Here is a 13,455-nt window from a genome sequence, read left to right on the forward strand (position 1 = left end):
ACAGAATTTTCCAGATTTCCAATTTTATAAACTTCATAACTTTCATTCCAGATTTAATTCACCGTAAACATCATCATCATACAGATTTCAACATTTTAATCATTCCAACTATACAATAACCATACTCCATTCATACATAATCAGATCAACATGCATTTCAATCAAAATCAACACATATATAATACATACAAACAGTGCTTGTTCATGACAGATCAACCAAAACCAGAAATCATATCAGATATTAGTAATCTTCCATAACAGCTAAAACTTCAGATTTTCTCATACATGCAAATCAGAACATATAACATACAGTATAAATTAAACATATAAGCTTCCCTTACCTGGTCTAGCAGTGAACTCCCTACGCCACGTTTGTTAACTTGCCCAAACAAAATTTCCTACCCGCAACGTGATTCTCAAGTGTTTCACTAACTCTAACCAAAAAGAACGAAGGAGAACTTAGTGTATATTCTAACATGCAGCTGCATCAAGTTCGCATGCAACTCAGAAAAGGGTTTCTAGGGTTTGAAAGCTTACCGGATGCAGAATTCTAATATGTTCGGTTCCAGTGAAAGCTCACGACACCGTGAACGATCCTACGGTTTCTGAAATGGAAGCAGAGATGTTGATGGTGAGTTATCTTAGAGAGAAGACGAAAGGTTTTAGAGAGAAGTTGGAGAAGAGAAATGGCCAGGGTTTCGTGAGGAAGAAGGTGAATGCATAGAATGGAGTGAAGTGTTTTCAGAGAAATCATTTTCTCTTCCTCGTCAAACGGTCGTGCACTCCCACACTGCCACCTGGATCCCACTACAGCTTTTAGAAGCTTCTAACGTGACAGATGGCATGCGTGCATGCAGCGCTTGGTGCGTTTTTAATGCACTGAGTGTGTGACGTGGTGCGTGTTTTCAGAGAATGATGTGGCACGGTTTTCAGTGCACAGCAGAGGGATTTAGCAGATTTGAAGTGGCTTTAATGAGATAAGCATTGATTATAGTGTGCATCAATTTGATTTAACACAGAATTATTATTGCTAATTATATAGGGTTTTACAAATAATTATATTAAAAAATTAAAATAAAATTAATTAAAATAAAAGTAATAAAAATAAAAATAAGAAAACAAAAATAATAATATAAAATTTGATTTAATATATATAAATATATTAAATTATATTGAAATATTAAATTAAATTAAATTATTAGTAAATTTTAAATAAAAAATTAAATTTTAAAAAAACAATCATCGGATTGGTATCTGATTTCCAATTCCGAAACAAAAGTTTTTAAAATTTTTTATTTATAATTTATTAACTATTTAATTTAATTTAAAAACTTAATATTATTTATTATATTTTATATTTAAATAACTATTAAAATATAATTTATATTATTATAATACTAATATTAAAAAAATAAAAATAATAGTACTTGCGAAATCTAAAAATTTCGTAATCTTATCTCATTAATTTAATATTTTAATATAATTTAATATATTTATATATATTAAATCAGATTTTATATTATTATTTTTGTTTTTTTATTTTAATTATTTTAATTTTAATTTTTTTAATATAACTATTATAATAATACAAATTATATTTTAATAATTATTAAAATATGAAAATATATTAAATAATATTATATTTTTAAATTAAAATACTACTAAAAAATATTATAATAATGACAAAAACTACTATAAGAAAACAAACTTATGAAAGATAATATCTACACTTGAGATTCATCCAACTTCTCAATTGTTTTCCCTCGATCACCTATTGCTGAAGTAACTAAAAAGAATGTCTTCCTAAGCTTACTCCAATAAGGTGATCATTGCAAAAGAGAAAACATACCCAAACACAAACAACATGCAAAAGCAAGGATAAGTTAGAGTATCAAAAATTTATACATACTATTTAAAATAATGATCATATACTTGCATGTTATGAGTCAAACACCACAAACATTTGTCCCTTCCACTTGAAACCCTTTACTATCCGGATAGATGCATTGATATCGGACTCATGGGGAACCTGCACCCGTGTATGGTGAAGCAACCTAGCTCAGAAATAATAACAATAACCACACCTTCAACCACCACCAATAATATCATACACCAAGGTTAATCCCTCAAACATCTATGGCCCTAACCAGTGACCATAGACTAGGACCTCTTGCTACTCTCCACGGCATAATCACCCATCTCTACATGAAATGGGGTTATTGAGAGTGTCAGGATCATTCCCCAATCTAGGAGCCCCTACATCAATACATAACACCACATAACCAACTTAGGATATTCCTCCTTGGAATTCTTTTCTCACATGGTACTTGAAATCCATACCTCATACATTGTTTCAAACATCATCACCACATCTCATACATAATCATATTCACAACTTTATTTCCATACCACACTGCATACTTTCACATTGAATTCCACACATAACATCACTGATCATATAATCTCATAAATACTTGTACATCATCCACAATGAATAAACATGTAACTTCACTCCCTAAGAAAACAAGAATAGAAAGAATAAAACACCCCCTAAACTAGTCGCTCAGCGACCAAGCGCGTTGAGCGACCACAAAGTCCTCTCGCTCAACGACCCCACTCGCTGAGCGAATAAAGAGACAGTGGTCCCAAACTCCAACCACTCGTTCAGCGACACAGTCCATTGAGCGAATAAAACTTCCAGTGCTCCCAAACTTCAACCTCTCGCTCAGCAACCCAACTCGCTGAGCGAAAAACCCGAGACAGTGACCCAGACTCCTTGACCTCTCGCTAAGCGAGTGGAGTCACTCAATGAGTCTGCATAATTCTACAACACGAAAACTGCAGAATTATTACCCCCAAACCACTCTTGACCAAATGAACATATTTTTCCCAACTTCTAACCCTCCTAGATTGTGTTATACACTCAAACACACTTAACTGATTGTGCCTAACCCATCCTAAACTCATTTTAAAGTGTTTACTACCAAAATTAGACTTAAAAATCTACGAAATCTCAACTTATGGACCCAAATTGAATTATACCATTTTTAGTTTATAAATGTACAACTTTGGGGTTAGAACAAGTCACAATTAACTTCATTACAAACCCCAACCACCATGATCACTTCTCAAAGTTTTGATTTCCAAATTCTTTTCATTTTGAACACATTTTTGCAAAAGTTTTGAATGCTTTAAAAGCTTCACTTTTCAAAGTAAAAAAGAATGTCCAAGTAAACCTAGTATAATCATCAACAATTACAAGTGCATAATAGTTTCCACAAAAAACTCTTAATTCTAGACGGACCAAACAAGTCCATATGCAAAAGTTCTAAAGGCTTTGATGTTGAAATCATACTTTTGGATGGAAAAGAAGTTTTGGTTTGTTTCCCCTTTTGACATGCAGCACAAAGTTTATCTTTCTCAAATTTTAGCTTAGGCAAACCAATCACAAGGTCTTTAGAAATCAATTTGTTCAAATGTTGCATATGAATATGTGCAACCCTTTTATGTCATAGTCAGGGATTTTTCTCTTTTGCAACTAAACATGATATGCTATGACTAGATTCACTTTCAATGTCAATCAAATAAATGTTAGGCTTAATTACCTACTTAGTCCCCATGTTCGGAGGTAATTTGCTGTTTAGTACCCGGTTTTAAAAATGTAGGCATTTGATACCTATGTTTTGAAATTTGTATCAATTGAATCCTACCCACTTAACGCCGTTATAAATCTAACGTTTTTTCTGACTGTGTATGTGATTTGTGGACGAGCGGTTATGGACGAGCGTTCGCTTCGTTGGACGAGCGTCCTCTTCTGCCTGACTGGGCGTTCGCTTCGCTGGACGAGCGTCCTCTTCTGCCTGACTGGGCGTTCGCTTCGCTGGACGAGCGTCCTCTTCTGCCTCGCTGGACGAGCGTCCTCTTCGCTGGACGATCGTCCTCGTCGCTCGTCCACAAACGCTCGTCCACAAATCACATACACAGTCAGAAAAACGTTAGATTTATAACGGCGTTAAGTGGGTAGGATTCAATTGATACAAATTTCAAAACATAGGTATCAAATGCCTACATTTTTAAAATCGGGTACTAAACAACAAATTACCTCCGAACATGGGGACTAAGTAGGTAATTAAGCCTAAATGTTATTATGCTTAACACCTTGTGAAGAAATATCAAAAGAATTCTTAAAATACATAGTACATTTATCACTCTCAAATGTTACCTTGAGACCTTTGTCACATAAATGACTTATGCTTAGGAGGTTGTGTTTGAGACCTTCAACATATAGCGCATCTTTTATTGTCAAAGTGTTTCCTTCTCCAATGTCTCCAGTTCCAATGATTCTTCCTTTATTGTTATCCCCATATGTAACAAATCATTGCTTCTTCTTTTCAAAGGAGATGAATCTCTTCTTATCACCAGTCATGTGTCTTGGACAACCACTGTCAAGATACCACAATGATTTCTTTGACTTAGAAGGTTCCTGCAAAACAGGTTGAGCAAGAATTTTAGGTCCTCAATCTCATTATGGGTCCTTGGGATTAGTATAATCAAGCAAACATCATTTAACAATTTTAACCCATGCATACTTTCCATTAGGCACTCCAACATGTTTAATGTTGCATTTGTTTGATGTATGACCATGCTTCATGCAATAAAAGCAACAAACACTAGGCTTTTTATTTTTCACAAAGGTGCCTTTTTCAACCCAAACTCTACGAGTTTTTTTAGCTTTAATTTTCCTATGTTGATGCATGTTCTTGTTTTTAAAGTTGCTCTTTTTAAAATTATTTTGAGCATGTGAGGTAGATTTGGTTGCTTTTGCAAGCAAGTTTTCAAGTATATCAATGTCAAAACATATGACTCTTACAAGAAAAGCATTCAAAAGGATTTTCATTTACATTAGATTTGGACACTTTAATTTCAAGATTGCTAATTTTATTTCTTAGAATGACCTCTTCATCTAATGCACTATCATATTTTAGTTTCAATTCATGAAATTCCTTCTTTAATTTCTTATGTGAAACATCCAATTTTTCAGACTCATTCATCAATTCAAAGAAAGCTTTTTGTAGATCTAATTCACTTGACTCAAAACTAGAATCACTTACTTGACTTCCAACATCATCAGAATAAGCCATTAAGCAAATATTTGCTTCCTCATCAGTATCACTTGAGTTTGAAGAGTTGGAATAATTTTCTTCCCTTGCTATGTAAGCCTTTTTCTTTTTGGGAAATTTTCTTTCTTTCTTTTCTTCACTTCTCTTGTTCTTGGGACAATCGGTCTTAACATGTCCTCTTTCTCCACATCCATAGCACTTAATGCTTGACGGATATCCTTGATTTTCCTTTCTTTCTGCTTGGTATTTGTCCTTTCCTTTTGCTCTCATGAACTTAGCAAACTTTTTTATCATGAGGCTCATATTTTCCTCATCATCAAAGTCATCACCATCATTTATTTTTGAACTTTTTCCTTTAGAAATTTCAAATTTGAAGGCAAGAACACCACCAATTTTCCTTTACACTAAGAGTTTCCTGTCACTCTCTCTCTTCTTCTCTCAAAACGCCAATCTCCTTTCTTCCTCTGTTTTCTGTCTTTGATTTATAGTTTCTAGGGTGTCTAAACACAACATCACCCCTTTCTCTATATGTTAATATTTATGAATCCACCCAACTCTATCTCTAATATTTTCTCACTTATAAAATACTTTTTATTCTAATTTATTACAATGAGTTTATCAATAATATATATTATTTTTATCTAGCTATAATATCTAATTATATATAATGATATCTCAATATATCATTTAAAATATCTACAATACCTTATAATAATAATATCTCTTAAATATCTAAATCCACCAAAATTTTATCTCCTATTTTTTCAGATCTTACAAGGCTCCTCGAAGCTTCCTCAACAAAGAACGTAGCGGAAACCCTAGCTAGAAGTTTGTTTGGAGTAAGATCAAGGTTTGGTGGTTGGAGACAAAATAAACGGTGCAAAACCCTAAATGATGAAGCAAACCTAAGTAAATCGATTAATCGCTGGAAAAAGTGAAACTAACCGGTAGAAATGAAGAATGAATGGAGAAAAGGTGTTTAATCGGTGTAAACAAGGATTTAATCGGTAAAAAACGAAGGAAAATGGAAAAGAAAGAAGGAAACCCTAGCGAAAGATTCATGGTGCAGTGATGGAAGAGTGAAATCGTGAGAAATTTAGAAGATGTGGTTCAGATAGAGGAAATAGAAAAACCTATGTGGAGCTTCATGAAGATGATGAGTTGTGATGTTGTTTGATGCTGAAAACTCGCGAGAGAGAATGAAATGAAGTTGTGTATCATGTAAGAGAATGAGATGTGGCTCGAAGAAGGAAAAATGGCTTGCGAATAAAGATGCTTTACGAGAGAGTATGTTGGAGAATTACGCGTATGCCATAATGCTGAAGCGAATTGAGTGAAATGGCACTTCGTGGAGGAGATAGAGTCTGATGTGTAAAATGGAAGAATGAAAGAAATGAGAGTGTGAGTGGAAGGTGGCTAGAGGAGGATCCTTAGGATATTCTAGCCTTAACTTTCAAAGATAATTGTATCTGGAGTGCTCTTTACATAATCACAATTCAAGTATCTCAAAAGTGTCAAATACAATGGTATAAAGTTGTGTATTTATGGTGACTCATGCTCCATGCAAGCTAAAATGTCATACAAGAAATACAAATATACAAATAGAGGACATTGAGGAAGGTTCGTTAGGCAGTATGCCACTATTCCCTCCCTCTTGAAAAATGATTTGTCCTCAAATCTTGCAGTCACCTTATGGGACTCGTCATAATCTTAGGAGCTAACCATCTTGAAATGACCTTATTCCTTTATTTCTTAAGATCTAAATGACTTCCTCCTCAATCAAATATTAATCTACAATATGCATCAAACATATCTCTAATTAGTTTTGTTTTTACTAAAAAGAGATGTAAAAAGATTTTTTTAGAAGTAAGCTTCCTAATATTGAAATTCTTATTTTTAATAGAATTAAAAATCATTACTCACAAATATTTTTATTTTTGTTTTGATCTAATTTTAACCATAAAGGTAACAATAACTCATCAAATTTGAAGTCGCCAAGTTTTGAAAACTTTTGTATTGAGAATGAAAAGGAAACTTTTTCAAAGGAGAAGTTTATATTTATAAATTCAAGGGTAAGTATAGAAAAGTTTAAAGATGAAAAACCTCCCCTTAAATGTCTTGGGTCCATGGTCTTTGAAGGAGTAAAATTTGCCATCAGAAGCAATTTCTCCTTTTCTCTCTTTTCCTTTTCTTGCCCTTCTCTCTTATTTTCTTCTTTTCTTCCCTTTTCCTCTTCTATTCTCTTTTCTTCTTCTTTTCTCTCTTATGATTTTCTTCTCTCTTCTTCTTCTCTTCTCTCTCTCCCTTTACTTCTTTTCTCCTCTCTTCCTCTTCTTTTCTCTCTTGCTCTCTTCTCTCTTTCTCTTCTTTTCTCTCTTGCTCTCTTTTTTTAATCTCTTTTTCTCTTTTCTTATCCATTAGTTCTTTAAGTCGGGCTCCAAATTCTATTTCCCTACGAAGGAGAAACAAACTTTATTCTCATGCAAGCTCTTAATTCATACCAATTATAATGGAGGATTTTCTACCTTTCTTAGCACCATATTGTCTTTGATTACATTTAGTGTGGGAAACCTATACAAAGTGAGTTATCAATCACTTACCAATTTGTCCTCCTAGAACATAGATTTATTTCTTGTACCCACTTTTCAAATAACATTGTTTTCAAACCAATTGCCTTGCTAAGCTTCCCCAATACATTATGTAAGTGTCTCGACCACCATGATTCATAGTTTAGTCTACTGTTGACATTTAAATTCCTCCATGACTCACTATTTTTCATGCGTAATCTCCTTTTCCATTTTGCTAATAGAGATAGTTAAGCTTCCTATAAGTCTCTTATTCCCAGCCCCTTCTTGCTTTGTTTTGTAGAGATTTTTCTATTTTATCTAAGCTATCTTCTTGTTCTCATATCCCCAACTCTAAAGAATTTTTTTTTTGCATTTTTGTGAACACTTTTTGCATACACTATTTGGCACCTTGAAGAAGGACAAATAAAATAATCGAAGGGTTAAAATGACAGATTTTATGGGAAATACACGACTTACAAAAAAGATAACAATCTACCTTTCCAAATAGTCAGCCTATTACTAACCTTTTCCACCACCTCTCGCCAAAACTTTTTCCTTGAATTCCCCTTTATCGGAACTGTTAAATATTTAGGCTTTGTTCTCTTGAGGTTAATCGGGGGAGATGATTTGGGTGGATTTGAGGGTAATTTTGTAGTTGTTTTTTTGAGTGGATTTGTGGGTAATTGAGAGTGGATTTGGAAGTAAAGTTTGTGAGAATTAATGTAGGATTTGATTGATGTGATAGATTTAAAAAAATCGTTTAATTGTTAGAAATGAAAGATTACCAAAATGTCTCTAGTTATAAATATAATATAAAATGTAATTTATTAATGTTATATTTCTTTGTATAAATGTTTATATAGAGACAAAAAATATAAAGAATTTATAAAATAATAATTATTAAATGATATAAATTATAATGCAATATAAAATGAATTTATTTTTTTCAAAATTTAGTATTTGTTTGTAATATAACTTACTACGAAGTCGTAAAAATTTTTTTCGATAGGTAAGTGAGAGTGATTAATGTTAAAGAAACAAATAATTAAATGAAGTTGAAATATTCAAGTACGTCAAATAAGTGGCAACAATTTAACATACAAATATATGGAGTAATAGGTAAGGTAATATATCAAACACACAATTCAACTTAAGGAAAAATAAGTAATGTAATACATAATCGGAATAAAAATTAACTTAGTCATCGAAACGGTGAAGAATCTTGTTAACATTCTGATTGAGGTTAGCAAATTGACGGTTCATGTCCAAAGAAAGGTTTGCCAAGTTATCTTCAATATGTTGAACCCGAACCTACATTTGTTCCATACCCTGCATTCGATGTTGCAAGTCTCGTACACCTTGCCACATTTGAGTCATCATATTAGGATTTGATGGAGGTGGAGGAGGCTGCACAGGGTATTCATGATGGTCTGTTTGGTCTTCTTCTTCATCATCATCAGCATGATCGTGTTGCTAAACACCGTTGACATTAACAATATGCATCCTCTTCAAAGAATTGATTGAAAAGTGATGTCGGGACCCTATCTGAGTGCACGCGTCGGCATCAACATGAACTCCACAATATTGCAAGATCCGTGTGATAAGGACACCGTATGGGAGGGGTGTGTCACTGGCCTTGCATTTAAGCATATGCTGCATGATGTGATGAGGCCAATTTATAGCTATATTATTTTTAAGCACCCATATCATAAAAATATCTTCTTGCAATAACCTAGCAAAATTCCCAGGTCGTGGAGTCAACATATGCACAATAACATAATGCAGAAGCCTGTCATTCATATTCAAACAACCAACTGTTAAAACACCGTGACCACCCTCCAAATCTGGTATAACCATAGTAGCTAATGCCATGTCGCGGTCATATGGAAAGTCCTCTGCGATATTTGAATAACACAATTTCTTACCCTGGTACTTCAAGTTAGCTACATTCAACCAATCAGCAGGTTTCAATCTAATTCTTTTCTTGTTCACCTCACTAATCAAATATCCATTTCCATATATGTTCAGATTGGAATAAAATACTTCGATTAAATCTGGATAGTAGGGTCCCTACAATGTAAGCAATTCCACCACCCCTTGAAATAGAAGATGCTGTTGAAAATATAACCCTGAACCGGTAAATGATTCAAAATTCATTATCTTGGGAACAACTATACTCCTTTTATAGAAATCTGCTGCATAGTTTTCCATTTGATGACTGTGCGTGAAGAAACGACTCTGATCTAAATGTTCCTGTACAGATGGTTTTACATGGGCTGCATCTTCTGCCTCAGTGAGGGTTTCTTTTTCCTTACGACTTTTTCTTGGCCTTTTGGTTGATGATGAGGCCATTTCACAGGTTCTTGAACAAAGTAATACATGAGGCAACAAAAAAGTTAGTGATAATAAATTACTTATATTTAACAATAACAGTGAATAAGAACAAATAGCTACATCGTATTTTTAAACATAATTTTAAAATCACAGATGGATAAAATAAAGATAATTCTTAATTAAGGTGACTATGACATCAGTACACATAATCGTCATAATAGTAGTGATATAAGCCTTCCTAACAGTCACCGCCCGATATCATTTTACATAATTTATTCCACCGCTTGTGTGGTGGAAGTCCCATCAACCTCTTTGTACATGTGGGGTTCCCACATAAGAAATCATAACATTGCTCTAGCAAATTTTCATCAGCAATGTTCATAGCACTAAGCATTTCATAAATGTCCGCCTCTGTATATGTGTAATTGGAGTTGCGACGGAGTATTTGATTTCTGTCTTCCATAGCTGTTACTTGATGCACGGCTGCATCAGAGATCACACCAAAATGAACATTTGATGAGCTAAGCACACAAGCAAAACCATCCAGGCTGGTCATCAACTTATCAAATTGAGAATCAATAACATCGACCATAGGCACCTTTCTTTTTGAGCCGCGTGAAGATGAAGTACCACCGGATGGGACAGAAGGCACAGATTGAGTCTGTCCTGGACTATATTCATCTATAGATGGAGGAGGAGATGGTGGGGTTGGGTCTCTATACCTCGTCCAATCAGGCTGTTCTGGAGTGTACTCAATATTTTGGTTCAAATCAACACTTACACGAGGCCCAACTCGCTGTCTTAGTGCTTGACGAGCGGCTCGCACACCACTCCCTGTAGCTCGATCAGCTGCCCATAACTCAACCATTAAATCATAGTGTTTTATGCTATTAACTCTCCACTTTGCCGCAGTTGGTCTGGACTGAAACATGTACAAGAAACAAACTATGAAGATATGACTTTTAATAAAGACGACATAAATGTTAGTGTTGGTATAAATACCTGAATCAGGTCCATCCAAACTTCGTCCTCAGCATGAAATTTCATACTAACCGGGTTCCACACAAATCCACTTAATCCAGAAAACAAGTCATGTACCTCACGCTATTTATCTTTCAAGATTTTCTGACGATTTTTTACATTATTTTTCGTAACTGCGACATACCCAGAGCTATGAAGATGATCAACTATGTTGCTATATGCCTGGGATGTCCAGCTACCGTCAACCCTATTACCGATTCGTGATTCCTCAATCATACAATGTAGAAGATGTGCGTCCATGTCCTCTGTCCACTTCATGAACTCTCTAATAGGAGCAGAGGACTCAATGACGGCTGCCTTACCTCTATTCATTTTAAACCTATTTCATCAACAAATTTGTAAGAAGTTAAATAGAAACATCCTTAATATAATGTTGTTGTCATACACATAACATGAAATAGTCATACAATGCATTAAAATACAATAACTACGAGTTTTGATAATCTCGCCACATATGATCGGCTATAGAATCCCTAATATTACTACCAATCCTATGGTCCTCTTCTCTATCTTGAGATGATGAAACATTATGGTCTTCCATTTCATTCAACTCGTTATCAACTTCATCAAGTAATGACTCATCGTTATCCACGCCACGAAGGAAGTTGTGTAATATACAACAAGCTAGTATGATGTCTGTCATTGTCTCCAACCCATAGTGTGGTTCAGTGCCACTTGCAATGATAGGGAATCGTTTTTTCAAAACACCAAAAGTTCTTTCGATAACATTTCGCAGAGATGAATGCCGGTGATTAAACAACTCCCTTGCATTTTGGGGTCCTCTGCGTGTATATTCTTTAAGGTGATATCTTACGCCTCTATACGGAGTCAAAATTGTGGTTTTCAACATGAATCCTGCATCACCGAGGTAGTATTTTCCTACAATTTTGCGTAGAGAAAGATAATTAGTCACTCATACAATTTGAAAATCCTCGACATCGCTATGTAAACACTGACCTTGCGGGATAACCAATGGGTCATCTCGATCAAGAGCATTTTTTAAAATTCTTGAATCAGATGCAGTGCCTTCCCACCCAGCAAGAACATATGTGAATTTCATGTCAAAATCACACGCCGCAAACACATTTTGTGTTGGCCAATCTTTTCTTCCTCGAAATCTCGCAGCTTCACTTCTTGGCACCTTAACCCTAACATGAGTACCGTCTATGGCCCCTAGACAATCCTAAACAAAAAAATCAGAACTAATCATTTCATAACATGAAATTTTTACCATCCTTGGTTCAAATAACTTTTACAATAACAGGGAATAACTACCTTAAAGTAAGGATAAACTCGATTGTTGTTCAACACATGTGGATGTACCTCATTTCCTGATGGTTGAATTAGAAATTCAGATTCTAAACTTAAGATAGCGTCCCGAACATTGTGAAAGTGTCTGCTAACCGTCGAGCCTGAGCGATGCCAGAAAAATGCAACACTTCGATTCTTAACATTATGGCCAATTATATGAAGAAATTTAGCAACTTGTTGTTCCACGGTCGAACGAATGGCATCCTTAACTAACTCTATTGATCTTAGTCTCTCACAGAGATTAATAAATGCCTCTGGACCCATCCTAATAATGTCGCGACATCGATTAGTGTGAACAAGATATGACATTAATTGCTCCCTACGACGATCTCTATCAGGTAGGTAATTGCTTACACTACTGCAATCAGTAGAGTACATATTCAAGATACTCAACGCGTGTGCAACAATGCATAACATTGTTAGTGCCGCCAATGAAGTCGTTATTTGCAAGTGTTGACGAATCATTGCTATAATATTGAAGTTTACACCAACCACATCGTCATCTACCTCTTCGCGGTCCAAATATGATAAATCTATAATTTCTTCCATCTAAATTTACTTAAACAATTAAACATACTACAATAAAAGTTTAAAATTCATATATTCATTAAATAAAATACAAATATACATTAATACATTCAACTAATGATTATAAAAAAAAATTAAATAACATAATACCACAAAAACATTTAATATCTTTCTTATTAACTAGGTACATATACGTATAACAAATTAAATTAATATTTGAAATATTAATACGTTAATATATTCAATAAAATACAAATATAAATGAACATAAAATATATCAAATAAATAATCTTATACTCCTAAGGTACACATGTCCATAACTCAATAAATCATTCAAATAATTATATTATACCCAAATAATTATAAACCTATATGCACACTTGAAGATGCTTTCAGCAACAACTAAGCAACCACACAGGCACCTCTTTCCTATGAAAGCAAGTAAAAAAAAATGGGTCAATAAGTCATACTTCTCCAATCCAACTCATAACACTTTGCTTTCATTTTTAATAAACAAAACCAAAATAGCAATTCATTTCATTATTTCATGCAAT

General features: G+C 34.1%; 1 protein-coding gene and 1 pseudogene across 1 annotated transcript; both read right to left on the reverse strand.

The window, feature by feature from the left end:
* Positions 1 to 8,884: 8,884 nt before the first annotated feature.
* LOC148200435 (uncharacterized) lies at positions 8,885 to 10,039 on the reverse strand (annotated as a pseudogene).
* Positions 10,040 to 10,259: 220 nt separating this feature from the next.
* Positions 10,260 to 12,922, reverse strand: LOC148200436 (uncharacterized). Its single transcript, XM_088112951.1, has 6 exons — positions 12,338 to 12,922; positions 12,020 to 12,245; positions 11,494 to 11,941; positions 11,187 to 11,381; positions 11,024 to 11,093; positions 10,260 to 10,943 (listed from the first exon to the last, which is right to left on the reverse strand). Exons 1-6 carry the CDS (start codon positions 12,920 to 12,922, stop codon positions 10,260 to 10,262), a joined length of 2,208 nt encoding a protein of 735 aa, XP_087969077.1.
* Positions 12,923 to 13,455: the final 533 nt, after the last annotated feature.

Source organism: Vigna umbellata, chromosome 4, assembly GCF_029865625.1.
Source record: "Vigna umbellata cultivar VRB3 chromosome 4, Vumbellata_1.0, whole genome shotgun sequence".
NCBI lineage: Eukaryota > Viridiplantae > Streptophyta > Magnoliopsida > Fabales > Fabaceae > Vigna > Vigna umbellata.